The following is a 15,798-nucleotide window of genomic DNA, read 5'->3' as shown; positions in this document are numbered from 1 at the left end:
TAACCAAGCACCACACAAGATCAGTATTTCATCTTCACACAAATGGTGCCCAATTTCAAACAATATACTTGAAGCTGTACGTATTGTCACAGGATAAACGCTTGCCCCGGCAACGGCCACACAACTCCTGGCGATGTGGTCGCTTGGGATCAATGTGCCTCTTCTTCTGAGTACAGGTGCAGCAGTTTTTAAAGCAAGTCTAAAAGAATCATATCAAGCCAAATATTAGGTACAATTCAGCCAAATTCTGTTGGAGGACTGGAAAGATTCATGATTTGCTTGACTAATGTTTTATGCCTAGTAATTGCACATTTAAAAGTCAACTTACCTGACATAGAATAGCTTCCACCCTGTAGGGATTATATCCCTTATCACACTTGCGGCAAAATTGCTTGAAGTAAACCTAGAAAAAAATGTATGCACATGACAATTAAACATATTGGTTATGTGCAGGTAGGTAAGTGATGTTCTTGCCATCATGTCCTGCACAGACATTGTGGGCCAAAGGGCCTGCGCTTATGCTGTACTGTTCTATGTTTCATTACTCAGAGCCGTCATGATGTTTCCAAGTTGTGGCGCAGATGGTAGAACCACTTCCTTACAGTACCAGCAGCTTGGGTTCAATGCAAGCCATGGCGCTGCTTGTATGGAGTTTGCATCTTCTTGTGAAGCCATTAGTTTCCTCTGGGTGCTCGGATTTCCTTGCATATTGTTGTTGGAAAGTGGTAGAATTGACAAGAGTTGATAGGAATGCAGAATTAGTGTAGATTGGTGCTGATGACAAGCAGTGGGTTATAGGGCTGGCCACAGGGTACCACCTCTCTATGTAAGGGGTCAAAGTATCCAAAGATCAACCCATTCCAATCTTGTACCAATGCACTTTGAGTAATTTTTAATTGTTTTTGTCCCATTTACACTTGACATCTTTCATTTAATTTAGTGTGGAAACAGTCCATTTGGCCCAGAGTCCACACTAACCATCAATCACCCATACACAAGTTCTATGTTATCCCAGTTTCACATCCTACACACTCGGGACAATTTTCAGAAGTCAAATAACCTACAAGCCTGCAAGTCTTTGGAATATGGGAGGAAACCAAAGCAACCAGAGAAAACCAATACGGTCACAAGGAGAACAAACTCTGTACAGACAGCACCCGAGGTCAGGATCTCTGGTGCTGCGAGGCAACAACTCTACCACTGCTCCACTCCATTGTTCACCTCTTCAATTAACAGTATTTAATTCAATCTCTCCTTTATACCAACATTACTTTGTTTTTTTCTATTTTTGTGTAATTTAAGCATTAACTTTCACTGACACCAAAGGAAACATTTGTTTGGTGGGGTACTTAAGTCATTATCTCCATGTACTGTTTGTGAAAACTACCAAAAGGTGTGCACTAAAAAATGCAGGATTAAGTCATGTTGCATGGGTTGCAAAATTTTAAGAAAGGGCATTACCCTTTAGAGGATCATACGCACAATTAAAAGTTCTTGAACATTAAGTCCAAAGAAGCTCTTGATTGAAATAGTGAAGACTAGCAAGCATTGAAAGGATGGTGGAATTTACTTTGTTTCTTTACTCCTTTCCTTTTATAACGGGAAACAAGGAAATGGCACAACAGTTAAATGAGTACTTTGGTTCTGAATTCACTAAGGAAAACAATCTCCCAGAAATACAAAAGGATCTAGTGGGAGGGAGGAACTGGAGGAAATCCACATTAATCAGAAAATGGTGTTAGGCAAACTGATGGGACTGAAGGCAGATAAATCCCCAGGGCCTGATGGGCTGCATCCCAGAGTACTCAAGGAGGTGGCCCTAGAAATCGTGGATGCATTGGTGATAGTTTTCCAATGTTCTTTTGACTCTGGATCAATTTCTGTGGACTGGAAGGTAGCCAATGTAACTCCACTTTTTAAGAAAGGAGGGAGAGAGAAAACAGGGAATTAATTATAGACCAGTTAGCCTTACATCAGTAGTGGGGAAGAGGCTGGAGTCAATTATTAAAGACATAGCAGTGCATTTGGAAAGCAGTGATTGGATCGGTCAACGTCAACATGGATTTATGAAGGGGAAATCATGCTCGACTAATCCTTTGGAATTTTTTGAGGATGTAACAAGTAGAATGGATAAGGGAGAGCCAGTGGATGTGGTGTATCTGGACTTTCAAAAAGCCTTTGACAAGGTCCCACACAAGAGATTAGTGTGCAAAATTAGAGCACATCGTATTGGGAGTAGGATATTGACATGGATAGAGAACTGGTTGGCAGACAGGAAGCAAAGAGTAGGAATTAATGGCAGGCAGCGACTAGTGGGTTGCCGCAAGGCTCGGTGCTGGAACCCCAGTTGTTAATATATATTAACAATTTAGACAAGGGAATTAAATGTAACATCTAAGTTTGTGGATGACACAAAGCTGGGTGACAGTGTGAGCTGAGAGGAGGCTGCAGGGTGACTTGGATAGGTTGGGAGAGTGGGCAGATGCATGGCAGGTGCAGTACAACGTGGATAAATATGAGGTTATCCACTTTAGTGCAAGAACTGGAAGGCAGATTATTATCCAAATGGTGTCAGATTAGAAGGGGAAGTGCAACGAGACCTCGGTGTACTTGTACATCAGTCACTGAAAGTAAGCATGCAGGTACAGCAGGCAGTGAAGAAAGCCAATGGCATGTTGGTCTTCAATGCAAGAGGATTTGAGTTTAGGAGCAAGGAGGTCCTACTGCAGTTGTACAGGGCCCTGGTGAGGCCACACCTGGAGTATTGTGTGCAATTTTGGTCTCCTAATTTGACATTATTGCTATTGAGGGAGTGCAACGTAGGATCACCAGGTTAATTCCCGGGATGGCGGGACTGACAAATGAAAGAATGGGTCGACTGGGCTTGTATACACAGGAATTTAGAAGGATGAGAGGGGATCTTAGAGGATTGGACAGGGTAGATGCAGGAAAAATGTTCCCGATGTTGGGAGAGTCGAGAATCAGGTGTCACAGTTTAAGAATAGGGGTAGGCCTTTTAGGACTGAGATGAGGAGAAATCTGTGGAATTCTCTGCCACAGAAGGCAGTGGAGGCCAATTCACTGGATGTTTTCAAGAGAGAGTTCCATTTAGGGCTAAGGGAATCAAGGGATATGGGGGAAAAAGTCCGAACAGGGTACTGATTTTGGATGATCAGCCATGATCATCTTGAATAGTGGTGCTAGCTCAAAGGTCCTACTCCTATTTTCTATGTTTCCCCAAAAAGGATATAGTTTAGTTAAAGAGAAAATTGAGCAAAGAAGTTACATGATAAAGACAAGATCAATCTGTGATTAGTTCATAAATTTTGCCCTTTATCAGTACTAGAGAAATCAGAAGCCACCTTTAAGGGTCTCAACCCAAAACATCACCCATTCCTTCTCTCCATAGATGCTGTCTGTCCCACTGAATTACTCCAACATTTTGTGCCCATCTTTATATATATATATATATATCCACTTTCACCTCCTCGCCCACTCCCGAGTGAGACATTCAGTTCCCACTGTGTAATCAATAAATTACATGTAAAAATGTTTACCTTATTAGTTCCTGAAATACACCAAACATAAGCACTTTCCCATCTGATGTTGCAGTCTTTGCAGTGGTAAAAACCATACTTCTGTTCCAGAAACTGAAGAAAGGAATCTGTTAGTTTCATTAAACTCAATGATCTTCAACAGTTTAATTTAACAGCACATTTCATCCAAATTTGAAGTTATTATTTTTTAATTGGTTGACTCATTAGAAAACTATTGTTATGCAAAAAGAATCCTACAATCAACACCCAAGTAGGCAAGTATAGAAGTCAACTACACTCAGTCCAAACAAAGTGGAATGAAAGACCATTTTCAGAATAGTGCTTTCAAAATTGTTAATTCACATTAATTGGAGTGTCAGAAACCTGACCCGGCTCTTGTTTTTCTTTCATGAGAAATCTCACCAAAAAACACTACTCAAATTTAATTTTAAGGTAGTTCACACCCAAAATAGAGACTGCAAATGCTGGAATATCAGAATCATACAGCATGGAAACAGGTCCTTCAGCCCATCTTGCCCACACCAATCAACATGCCCCCATCTAGACTGTCCCATCTACCCAGGCTTGGCCCATAACCCTCAAGCAAAACAATTCTGGAGGAACTCAGCAGGTCAGGCATCACCTGTAAAGGAATGGATAAACAACATTTTGGGCCAGGACCATTGTTCAGACAGGAGTGATAAAGCTTCCCTTTTCAAATTTTAACCCATTCCCTCCACAGATGCTGCCTGACCAGCAGAGTTCCTCCAGCACTGTGTGCTTTGCTAACAATCGAAATGGACAATTTATGGACAGGTCATTCAGCGTTATACCCTTTATGTGTACACTGGACGGCTTGATTGTAATCATATCCAAATAGTCTTTCAACTGATTGGATAGCACACAAAAAGTTTTTCACTGTCTCAGTACACGCAAAATAATAAACTAAATGTTCTTCATTCAGTCGTGTTAGACGATAGTTACCTGGAATCGAAACCTCTGCTTGCTCGCGTTTGCTTCAGCTGCTTGGTCTTTCTGCTCCGTTTGCTCTTGGTCTCTTACGCCTGCAACCTTTTGTTCAGGAGGTCCAGAATCTTTCTCCAGCTGAGGACCAGATTCCTCTTCCTCCGGGGGCACCTTGCCTTCTGGTCCACTGTTCTTTTCTCCAGGATACTGGTCAAAGGCAGGAGAGTAGATGGAGACGGCGATGGGCCGAGAGAACCTCACGACGGTCGGGGACCGGGCAGTGGTCCCGGTTTCCTCGGGGTCGTTGGTGGCCTCCCCAGCCCTGATGGGAGAAGGCGAGCGAGCTCCTCTGGTCGCCCCCTCGCTGCCAGGACGTCGCTTCTGGCGAGGTAAGGTCCTGGGTCCAAGTGAACATTGCACAGAAGCGTCTACTTTTGGATTGACCTGAATGCCAATCTCCTTGGTGTTAGCTTTCCTGAGACGAGGAGTGAGGCTGGGGTTCACCTGGGAGAGGATAGCTTTCAGCTGCGCTCTCTTGTAATTGTCCAAGTACTCCACCGCCTCCACGTTGGCCGGCAGGTAGTGTTTCTGCTTCCAGTTCTGTTGCCTGGGCTTTGCATTGTTGTAGGGGACCGGGTTTAGGATGGGATGCACAAACCCCTCCATGGCTGCTCACAGTCACGTTACAGAGCCCGGTGTGGCCTTTTATGCAGCTCCTGTTTTATCGCCCAATCATCGTTGGGCGTTAATTAAGTTGAAACAAGGGGGCTTAATTGGAAAACTAATTACGTGATTGTAAATGAATCCGTCTGAAGAAGGGTTCAGGCCTGAAATGTCACCTGTCGATGCTCTCCGGAAATGCTGCCTTACCCGCCGAGTTACTCCAGCGTTTTGTGTTAGAGTCATACATAGAGGAAATAGGCCATTCGGCCCAACTTGCTCACACCAACCAATATCTATACTAGTCCCACCTGACTGCGTTTGAACATCCCTCTAATCCTATCCATATACCTGTCTAAATGTTTCTTAAACGTTGTGATAGTACCTGCCTCAACTACCTCTTCCAGCAGCTCGTTCCATACACCCACCACCCTTTGTGTAAAAAAGCTACCACTCAGGTTCCTACCTTTCCGCCTACCATAATTTCTCATATTATATTTATTTCGTATTCTTTACAGCAAATGTCTTTTTTTTTTGTTAACCAGCATCTACAGTTCCTTGTCTCTCAGTCTGAAGAAAGGTCCCCAATCTGCCCATTCCCTCCAGAGATGCTGCCTGACCCGCTGAGCTCCTCCAGCATTTTGTGTTTTGCTCAAGATTCCAGCATCTGCAGTTCCTTGTGTCCACATCTGCAGTCTTCGTTTATAAATAAAACACTGCTTGTGCAACATTGCTATCTGCACACTGACTGATATGATTTGTAAGCCTCCACTGTCACTGAATAAATATCTAAAGTTGGCTGCAAGCTGCCCAAGCGAAATGTGAGGTGCTGTTCCTCCAATTTCCGGTGGACCTCACTATGGCACTGGAGGAGGCCCATGACATAAAGGTCAGACTGGGAGTGGGAGGGGGAGTTGAAGTGCTCAGCCACTGGGAGATCAGGTTGGTTAAGGCAGACTGAGCGAAGGTGTTGAGCGAAACGATCGCCGAGCCTGCGTTTGGTTTCGCCGATGTAAAGAAGTTGACATCTAGAGCAGCGGATACAATAGATGAGGTTGGAGGGGGTGCAGGTGAACCTCTGAATCAATAGATGAGGTTGGAGGAGGTGCAGGTGGACCTCAGCCCCTCAATGTCCAGTAGCAGAAGGATCCAAGACTGTGGTCCTCCCCCACAGACGTTGCATGAGCTGCTGTCCCCCTAACACCTAGTGCCCCTCATGTAACGAGGAGCAGGTTGCCTGCCCGCCCATTCCCCTCACTGCTGAGTCCGTCCAGTGATGTGTGCATCGCTCATGTAACGTGGGACAGGTCCCAACACGGAACAATCCATGCCCATTCCCTGCACAACTGTGTGTATTTCTATTCCCAGCATTGTGTAAGCGTATGTGTGTGTCCCTGTCCTTAGCACTGTGTGTGGGGGACTGTCCCCAGCACTGTGTGTGGGTCTGTCCCCAGCAATGTGTGTGTGAGTCTGTGTCGCCAGCACTGTGTGTATGAGTCTGCGTCCCCAGCACTGTGTGTAGGGGTCTGTGTGTCCCCAGCAATGTGTGTGTGGGGTGCTTGTGTGTGGGTAGGTGTGTGTGTGTGTGTGGGGGGGGGGGTGTGGGTGGGTGCATATGTGTGGGGGGGGGGGTGTGGGTGGGTGCGTATGTGTGTGTGGGGGGGGGGGCGTGGGGGTGTATATGGGTGTGTGTGTGGGTGTATATGGGTGTGTGGGGGGGTTGGGTGTGTGTGGGTGTGTGGGGGGGTGGGTGTGTGGGGGGTGTGTGTGGGGGTTGGGTGTGTGTGGGGGTTGGGTGTGTGTGGGGTGGGTGGGTGTGTGTGTGGGTGTATATGGGTGTGTGTGTATATGGGGGTGTGGCTGTATATGTGGGTGTGTGGGTGTGTGTGTGTGGGGGGTGGGTGTGTGTGTATGGGTGTGTGTGTGGGCGGTGGGTGTTTGTGTGGGGGGTGGGTGTGTGTGTGGGGGGTGTGTGTATGTGGGTGTGTGTGGGGGGGGGTGGGTGTGTGGGGTGGTGTGTATGGGTGTGTGTGTGGGGTGGGTGTGTGGGTGTGGGGGGTGGTGTATATGGGTGTGTGTGTGTGGGGTGGGTGTGTGGATGTGGGGTGGGTGTGTGGGTGTGGTGTATGTGGGTGTGTGTGGGGGGGTGGGTGTGTGGGGGGTGTGTGTATGTGGGTGGTGTATATGGGTGTGTGGGGTGGGTGTGTGGGTGTGGGGGGTGTGTATGTGTGGGGTGTGTGCTCGTCTGTGAGTCTGGGGGGACCCCGTGACCACGGACCCGCTGACGTAATGGAGGGCGGGGCCGCGACATTGACCAATGGGGCCGTGGCGCGATCGCGGCGGGAAGCTGAAGCCGAGTGCCGGTGAATCAGCGCCGTGATCAGCGAGCGAGGGAGGGAGCGCGCGCCGGGTGAGTCAGCGCCGTGATCAGCGAGCGAGCGAGCGCAGCGGCGGGGGGGGGGGGGGGGGGGGGGGGGGGGGGCGGGGGAAGAGTGATGTGAGGGAGCGCCGCGGCGGGGGGAGGGTTGGGGTGATTTAAAGTGGCCGTCGGCCCTGTCGTGGCGTGGGGGAGTATCCGGGGCCTAAGTGTCCCCTGACCGAGTGGCCACACTTAAAGCCTCCAGTCTACTTGTCTTTGGTAATTCCACCCTGGGAAAAAAAATCAGACTGTCTACCCTATGTACCCCTGCCTCAGTTCTCCCCAGTCTCCACCACCGACCTCTCTGACCTCTTCACAGGAATAAATACTGCCACCTGCTCTCTGGACCCCATCCCCTCCAGCTTTGTCAAGGCCTGCCTTCCTGCTCTCTCTCCACTTATCACTGCAACAATAAACTCCTCCCTGTCCACTGGCATTGTCCCGCCATCCCTCAAAATCGCTGCTGTCACCCCCATTCTGAAAAAACCTGGTCTCAACCCTGACACCCCAAACAACTTCAGACCAATCTCCAACCTAACCTTTCTGTCCAAAGTTTTGGAACATGCTGTAGCTTCCCAACTCAAATACCACCTCTCTACCAATAACCTGTATGAAACATTCCAATCCGGATTCCGCTCCAACCACTGTACTGAAACTGCGCTCCTCAAAATCACAAACGACCTTTTCCTCTCCTCCGAAGCTGGCAACCTTAACATCCTCATCCTACTTGACCTCAGCGCCGCCTTTGACACCATAAATCACTCCATTCTCCTCACCCGACTTGAAACCTCCCTTAACATCACCGGCACAGCCCTATCCTGGTTCAAATCTTACCTCTCTGACAGGCACCAGTTCATCTCCATTAACAACTGTAAATCCCCCACCGCTCCCCTCCCCCAAGGTGTCCCCCAAGGCTCAGGCCTTGGCCCCCTCCTCTTCATCCTCTACCTGTTCCCCCTTGGTCAATTAATCCGCCGTCACGGTCTCAACTTCCACTGCTTCGCCGATGATATCCAGCTCCTCATCTCCACCAAGTCAATCTCCACCACCACACACACTACACTGACAAACTGCATCACTGAAATAAAATCTTGGCTTCAATCAATTTTCCTCAAACTCAACTGCAACAAATCTGAAATCATCATCATTGGTCCAAAAACGCTCACCAAATCCACCCAAAACTTCATCCTCAATATTGATGGTCTCCCAGTATCCACCTCCCCTCACATCCGGAATCTTGGAATCATCTTTGATCAAACCCTCTCCTTCGACAAACACATCAAACACATCACAAAGACAGCCTTCTTCCACCTCAAAAACATTGCCCGTCTCCGTCCATCCCTCTCCTCCACAGCTGCAGAAACCCTCATCCACGCCTTCATCACCTCCCGTCTGGACTACTGCAACAGCCTCCTCTATGGCGCACCTTCAAAAATCATCAGTAAACTTCAATACATTCAAAACTCCGCTGCCCGTCTACTCACCCACACCCCGATCCGTGACCATATCACCCCCGTCCTTTACAAACTCCACTGGCTCCCCATCCCCCAGAGAATCCAGTACAAAATCCTCCTCATGACCTACAAAGCCCTCCATAACCTGGCCCCATCCTACCTGACTGACCTCCTCCACAGGCACACTCCCACCTGCACCCTCCGCTCTGCTGCTGCCAATCTCCTATCCCCCCCCTCTGGACCAAACTCAGATCCTGGGGGGACAGGGCTTTCTCCATCGCTGCTCCGACCCTATGGAACTCACTACCCCAAACCGTCAGAGACTCCTCCTCACTCACCACATTCAAAACATTACTGAAGTCTCACCTGTTCAGTACTGCCTTCAACCACTGAAGGTCACCTCACCTTCTGTCTCCTTTCTCTGTTCGTTTACTTATTTATCTATTTATTCACTTCCCTATGTTCTTTAAATCCCTGTAAAGCGTCTTTGAGTGTATGAAAAGCGCTATATAAATGTAATGCATTATTATTATTATGTATGTCTTTCATAATTAGATGTTAGGCTATGGATTTTATTTTGTTCTGGTAGAAAAGATGCTAAGCAAACAGCCTTTATAGATGGCGTATTGCCCAACTGGCCATTCAAACTCATGACCTTTGGATTGTAAGTCATGTAAAGGCTTCAGAAAGCAGGTGAATTGCTTGCTGAATACCAAGTCTTTGACCCACTTTCACCTTATTTTTTCCCAGACATTACTGAAATCTTTCCTTTTTAAGCCTGGCATTTATTGCACAGGGCAACTGATCCTGTTTTTAACCCACCACATGCCTAAAAAATATTATCAGGTCAAATTGGATCAGCAATAGGGGGATTGCATATAAGGTTGTAAGGTCAAAGCGTGTGATACACGGAGTCGTTCAATCCATCTGGAGGATATCGCAGCTTCCAGCATACACTATCAACACATGCAACAGGTATGTTCTTACCTTGAAAAAAATGCAAAATGGCCAATTTTTGTGCTCTCAAAAATGGGGAAGAAGCTGGAGGATCTGGAGGAGGAAGAGGAACCGGGAGAAGGGCTGCCAAACTCGCGGATGCAAGAAGTAGCTGGGAAGACTTCGGGCCAGCCGGTGGGAGAAGGGGAACCGTGGCCGGGAAGGGAGGCAGGAGAGCAAAGCCGAGAAGCAGAGGGCCGCCGACCGGCCGGCGGGGGGAGAAGAAAATGAGGAGGAGGAGGAGGAGGAAAGGACGGGGTTGAGCGAGCTGGGAGAAGAGCAGCGGGAAGAACCCGAGCCGAGGGGCTTGGAGGTCTGCAGGGGCAGAAGCAGCTAGCGCTGGAGGTCGGCGACCCACCTGAGGGCGAAGGGCCCAGGGAGGAAAGGCTCGACGGCCTTGGAGGAGGAGGAGGCGGTGGAAGAGGAGGAGGAGCGGAGTGTCGAGCCCGAAGAGGAAGAGGACCGGAGATTGGCCGAGCAGCAGCGAGAGCTGGGCCGGGCGCTGGGAGCTGAGGCGGAGGACCAGGCCACGGCTCTGCTCGGTGGCCCTAGCCATGAGGTGTTGAGTGCCGGTCAGGTGGAAGCGGACTCCGGCTGGTGGAGATGGCGAGCCGGGAGAAGGGCTGGAGGGCCAGCAGGAGCGGTGAGGGGCCGAAGAGCTGCAGGAAGCGGGGCGCCGAGCTTGGAGGAGCGAGGAGCACAGGAACGAGGGAGGTGTCGGGTCGCCCGGAGCGTCGGGAGGAAACCGGAGACGCGCTGATGGGTGTGGTGTGGAGCCGAGCTGAGCTCCAACAAAGTGCAGCCGCAGAATTCAACTGCAACACCCTCTCATTAGGACTGACGAATTGTTCCACAACAGAAGTCGTTCCAAACATAAAAGAGAAGAAAAAGACTAAAGTGATTGCCTGCAGTCCATGGCATGCCCCCCAGTAGGCGTTGCGTGGCAACAGTGCGGGTCAGGGGTCGTGACCTCGCCTGCCGTGCAGTCCCCCTATAATCCAATAAAAAATGTATCCAAGTGACTGATGCCAAAGTAGTCTTGGTAGTATCTTTGCTCGATATTTATTCTCTTTTTATGATGAGTTAACAGGTATCCTCAAAATTACTCTAGGGTAGACAGTCAGAATTGTTTTCCCAGGATGGAAAAAATCAAATACTGGAGGGTGTAACTTTAAGGTGAAAGGGGCAAAGTTTAAAGGATATGTGCGGGACAAGTTTTTTTAGACAGGGTGGTGAGTGCCTGGAACACGCTGACAGGGGTGGTGGTTGAAGCAGTGACTTTTCGGCACAATAGTGGCTTTTCAAAGACTATTGGATATGCATATGCAGGGAATGGAGAGTAATGGGTTATATGCAGGTAGATATGTGATGGTGTTGGCATCATGTTCAGTACAGGCACTGTAGGCCGAAGGGCCTGTTCTTGTGCTGCACTGTTCGTTGTTTTACATTCTATCATTTGTTTTTTTCTTGTAATATTCAGTTCAAGAAGATGAAGGAACAGAATTCAAATCGAGTAATGCTTGATTTCGCAGTACTCTGTCAAGAAGGTAAGCTTAAGTTGCTCTTGTTCTATTTACCACAAACTATCTCAACAGTACAGTGGTAACATCTGGAGAAAGTCCACAGATGCCGGAATCTTGAGTAAAAAATAAACTGCTGGAAGAAATCATCGGTGAAGGGAAATGGTCAAGATGGTGTTTTGAGTCGGGACCTTCTTTGGACTGATGGAGTATAGGGAGATATCTGGTGGAGAGAGGTGAGAGAAATGGGTGGGGGAAGAACCAGTAGATGATGGGTGGAGAAACAAAGAATTGCATCTGCTGATTGTATACCAAAGATAGACAAAGTGCAATGGTAACTCAGTGGACAGGCAGCATCTTTGGAATAAAAGGATGTGTGACGTTTCAGCAGTCTGAAGAAGGGTCCCGATCTGTAACGTCACCCATCCTTTTTCTCCAGAGATGCTGCTTGACCCGCTGAGTTACTCCTTGTGTCTATCTCCTGATTTGTGTCTATCTTACGTGTGAGATGAATTGAGGTGATGAGCAGGGGAAGTGGTAGGAATCAGGGGGAGCAGTGAGAGATGGTCTCACAGAGTGCTCATCAGATAAAAAAAATTTAATGAGCATATTCTGAAGAGAGTTTGCAGTAAACATTGAAATGCAAGACTGCAGATGCAGAATCTTGAGTAATCAATATTCTTGAGTAAATCCTAAGTTTTAAAAAACCCCAACAAAACAGCAAAATCTGCTGTGTGCATTTCATAATTTTGTTGAAGAAGGGTTCCAACCCGAAACGTCACTTATCCATGTTCTCCAGAGATGCTCAGCAGTGTTCAGTAGATTAATGAATGATTAAAAAAAATGAAAGGAAATGAACAATAATGTTCAGTAATTTTAACATTCTGTTGCAAAACCATATTATTTTAAAATGTAATATCTTATCGCTTTTCATTTATTGTTTAAAAAAAATAAAATTTATTGTTCTTCATTACAGATCTGGGGCCGCTATGTCAAAATTGGTTTGAAGAACTAACTTTGTCAGCGTGTTCTAGTCAGTTTAAACAGCATGGAGGTGAAGTCCATTCTGCTACACCTGGTTACAACAATGATTACTTCAAAACCCCGTGGCAGAAGCAGATTTTGCATAGCCAGCTAGATTGCACACCATCGATCTTCAGTGGTTTCCCTTTGATAACTCCTTCAGTATGCACACCCAGTCATAGGAATGAACAAAGTAGGATGATAACAGGTATGGCATCTAATGTATGGAAAATCCACGATCTCATTGGCATTATATTTGATTTCTTGAGATTTGAATGTTAAGTATTATATTTTGTGATAATCACAACTTGCCTTGATGCTTATTGTTTACATACCTGTTGTGGTGATGCAAGTAAGAATTTCATTGTTCCAATTTGGGACATTCTCGGCTTGACTCTTGACTAGTCAAAGAGCTATGCAGCATGGATACAGGCCCTTAAGCCCACCTTGTCCATACCAACAATAATGATCATATTCTATGGCTTCTGACAGTGATAACCATTTTGCACGGAATTACGTGGGAGATAAGGCACAGAAATGGACCCTATGACCCAATCCGCCTATTTCATTCAAATCTTTTCTCAACTACACTATACACTGTAATCAAAGTCTGATCTTATTGGGGTTTGATACAGGTTTAGCACAGCACTTTTCTATTCCCTGAGAAATAAACTCTTCGGCCTGGTTGCACTAGAGACTCTTGGTTGCACTAGTTTTGTTTTGCGCTATATTTATTGCTTATTTATTGGACCTTTTTTGTTTGTATATTGAGTACAGTGTTTACAAATCTGTTGTGCTGCTGCAAGTTTTAATTTCATTGTTCTGTTTCGGTACATATGACAATTAAACACTCTTGACTTTCTTTAAGGCCTTGCTAACCTGTGACACAACTTGCAACAATTGATATATTTGTCCTCTGAGGCCCTTTAGATCTGTCCCACTTAGTCTTGCATATTTCAAATAACAGGTGGAATGTGGTCCTTCATATCTCATCCCCTTCTTGAGAAATTCCACTTATAGAAACTTGCTGGGAAATTGTAAAGGGAAGACTCAATTAATTATTTTTGTTACATCTGCATATGACGTTCGTGTTAACTTGTGAAATACTGTGTCTACGAGGATTGATCTCAATTTTATTGTGACTATATGAATGGATGTATAAGATTATTGGTGGAAATTTGCATTTAACAGAAAAGAGTTTTTCTACTTTGGTGCAAGGAACTGTCCCTCCGTGCAAAGGAAACCATCATAAAACCCCAAATCCTGTCCTTGATGTTTCTTTAATGAAAAGGTACGTTTATTTAATTTTCTATATTTGAATGAATGACTAGCTTTTTTTCCCAGGATAAGATTAATGCCAGAGATGTATTGAAACTGGACTTCTGCCTGCTGGTGCAACGGTTCCGCCTTCTTTCTGAGAGTCAACTTTAATCTGGTTTTTGAACTCCAGGCCATTGACTGTCCAGACAAATTCATTCAACTAAACTGTCTACTCGTCAAAAGCACTATTTAAATGGACACTTGCCAGTTTCATGGGGTGTAAGCCTGCAGAGTACCTCAGATCAACTACTTACTCAAGCACTACTTAAATATAGAAACAAAGAACAGGAGATGCAAGTTTATACCAAAGATAGACACAAAGTGCCTAGAGATAGACACAAGAGTAACCCAGTAGGTCAGGCAGCATCTCTGGAGAAAAAGAATGGGTGACGTTTCAGGTCTGGATTCTTCTTCGGTCTTAAATGTGCTGTTTTTGCCTTCCATCTTTCAGGCAGTGATTCTAGTCAAGCCAAAACTTTGGAAATATTTTCCTCAACTCTTTTCAAACCTTTCCTCCATTTATCTTGAATTTTCGCTCTGGTTGTTCATCCTTGATTTACAGGAGAACACTTCTTGGTTTTTTTTGTAAGGTTACCACTGTTCCAGAGAAAGTAACCTAAATCTAGCCACAGTTAGGGTATTGAGTAGAGAAGTTGTACAAGACATTGATGAAGCCTCACTTAAGAACCTATCCATGGATCTCCATGGATGCCGCTGAGTTACTCAAGCACTTTGTCTTTTTTTTAATAAACTAGCATCTGCAGTTCCTTGTTTCTACTAAAGTTTATTGATGTGAATAAAAATGCTAATGGCAATGCTTAAATAACGTGTGGTGGGCATTACCATTTCTACATGTCAAAGAGTAATACACATCAGTTTTAGTCAGAACTTTACTTTATTGCTAGTAATGCACTTCAGACCTGACATTCACTTGTGCTTTTGTCTGATGGCGTTATGCAACATTTTGGCTCAGCTGTAGAGGTTCACAATATAGAGAAATTGCAATGTGTTGATGCTGCTTCTTGAAGTTGTGAATTCATAGTTAAGACGGTGACCATGGAGATATATGATCAGTTCCTGTAACAATAGAAATAGTGCTTGCAAATTAAGGAAAAAACATCAGAGATTATTTTCTTTTAATCATTCTAGCCCTGCTGTCTTGAAAAGTGCTTGCAAGACTCTGCAGCGCATCCAGGCTACTCAAGGTAAGTAAATGTTCTATTAGATTCCTAAAGTAATCCAGTAGTGACGTGATTGCATTCCCAAAGCGGTTCAGAATGTTGATCAGTAAAGTGTCTTTGAGATCTGAAAATGATTTTTCCAATTTTAAGTTTGGTAATTCAACTGAAGATAAAAAATACCTTTAAGCTTTTTAAAATTTTAACATCAGGATCTTTCTTAAATAGATCACAGTTTTTTCACGCAAGCAATTTCCCATTAAAACTGAATCATGCAACAGAGTGACACAGTTGAATCATGCAACAGAGTGACACAGCCGCTGTCTCACAGCACCAGAATTTCAGTTCGATCTTGACCTCATACAATGTCTGTGTGGAGGTTGCATGTCTCCGTGTGACTGTGGATTTCCTCCGGGTGCTCCGGTTTCCTCCAACATTCCAAATCATGCGGGTTGGTAGGTTAATTGGCCTCTGTAAAAATTACTCCTAATGTGTAGGGAGTGGATGAGAAAGCGGTTTATCATAGAGCTAATGTGAACAGGTGATCGATGGTCAACGTGGACTTGGTGGGCTGAGAGGCCTGTTTCCATGCTGATTATTGCAATCAATCAATGCTTTGTAGTTTTCTGAAAATTAAATTCACACGTGCAAAATGTTCATGATTACATTAAATATTTTCTTTCAGACGATGGAGGTTCATTTCTCAGTCCTCCAGTGTCAACTAAG

At 45.7% G+C, this 15,798-nt stretch overlaps 2 protein-coding genes across 2 annotated transcripts in view; one reads left to right on the top strand and one right to left on the bottom strand.

Annotated features, from left to right (window-relative positions):
• Positions 1-55: 55 nt before the first annotated feature.
• LOC144595518 (zygote arrest protein 1.S-like) lies at positions 56-5,168 on the bottom strand. Its single transcript, XM_078403038.1, has 4 exons — positions 4,521-5,168; positions 3,558-3,650; positions 329-403; positions 56-199 (listed from the first exon to the last, which is right to left on the bottom strand). Exons 1-4 carry the CDS (start codon positions 5,166-5,168, stop codon positions 56-58), a joined length of 960 nt encoding a protein of 319 aa, XP_078259164.1.
• Positions 5,169-7,473: 2,305 nt separating this feature from the next.
• Positions 7,474-15,798, top strand: part of brca2 (BRCA2 DNA repair associated) — a 50,548-nt gene continuing 42,223 nt past the window's right edge. Inside the window, exons 1-6 of the mRNA XM_078402359.1 lie at positions 7,474-7,572; positions 11,512-11,578; positions 12,528-12,782; positions 13,793-13,865; positions 15,044-15,099; positions 15,758-15,798. Coding sequence (XP_078258485.1) covers positions 11,521-11,578; positions 12,528-12,782; positions 13,793-13,865; positions 15,044-15,099; positions 15,758-15,798 — 483 coding nt within the window. The 5' untranslated portion in view covers positions 7,474-7,572; positions 11,512-11,520. The remainder of the gene's footprint in view (positions 7,573-11,511; positions 11,579-12,527; positions 12,783-13,792; positions 13,866-15,043; positions 15,100-15,757) is intronic.

Source organism: Rhinoraja longicauda, chromosome 7 (assembly GCF_053455715.1).
Source record: "Rhinoraja longicauda isolate Sanriku21f chromosome 7, sRhiLon1.1, whole genome shotgun sequence".
Classification (NCBI taxonomy): domain Eukaryota; kingdom Metazoa; phylum Chordata; class Chondrichthyes; order Rajiformes; family Arhynchobatidae; genus Rhinoraja; species Rhinoraja longicauda.
The sequence above is the reverse complement of the archived record's forward strand: the minus strand, read 5'-3'. Positions and strand labels throughout refer to the sequence as shown.

What these genes read in the sequence shown, in the direction of transcription:
- LOC144595518 (XM_078403038.1), bottom strand. Translation starts at nt 5,168, where the DNA reads ATGGAGGGGTTTGTGCATCCCATCCTAAACCCGGTCCCCTACAACAAT. An exon ending in AGCAGAGGTTTCGATTCCAG is followed by an intron (nt 3,651 to 4,520) that starts GTAACTATCGTC and finishes TCCTTTCTTCAG; the next exon opens with TTTCTGGAACAGAAGTATGG. An exon ending in TGGAAGCTATTCTATGTCAG is followed by an intron (nt 200 to 328) that starts GTAAGTTGACTT and finishes TGATTCTTTTAG; the next exon opens with ACTTGCTTTAAAAACTGCTG.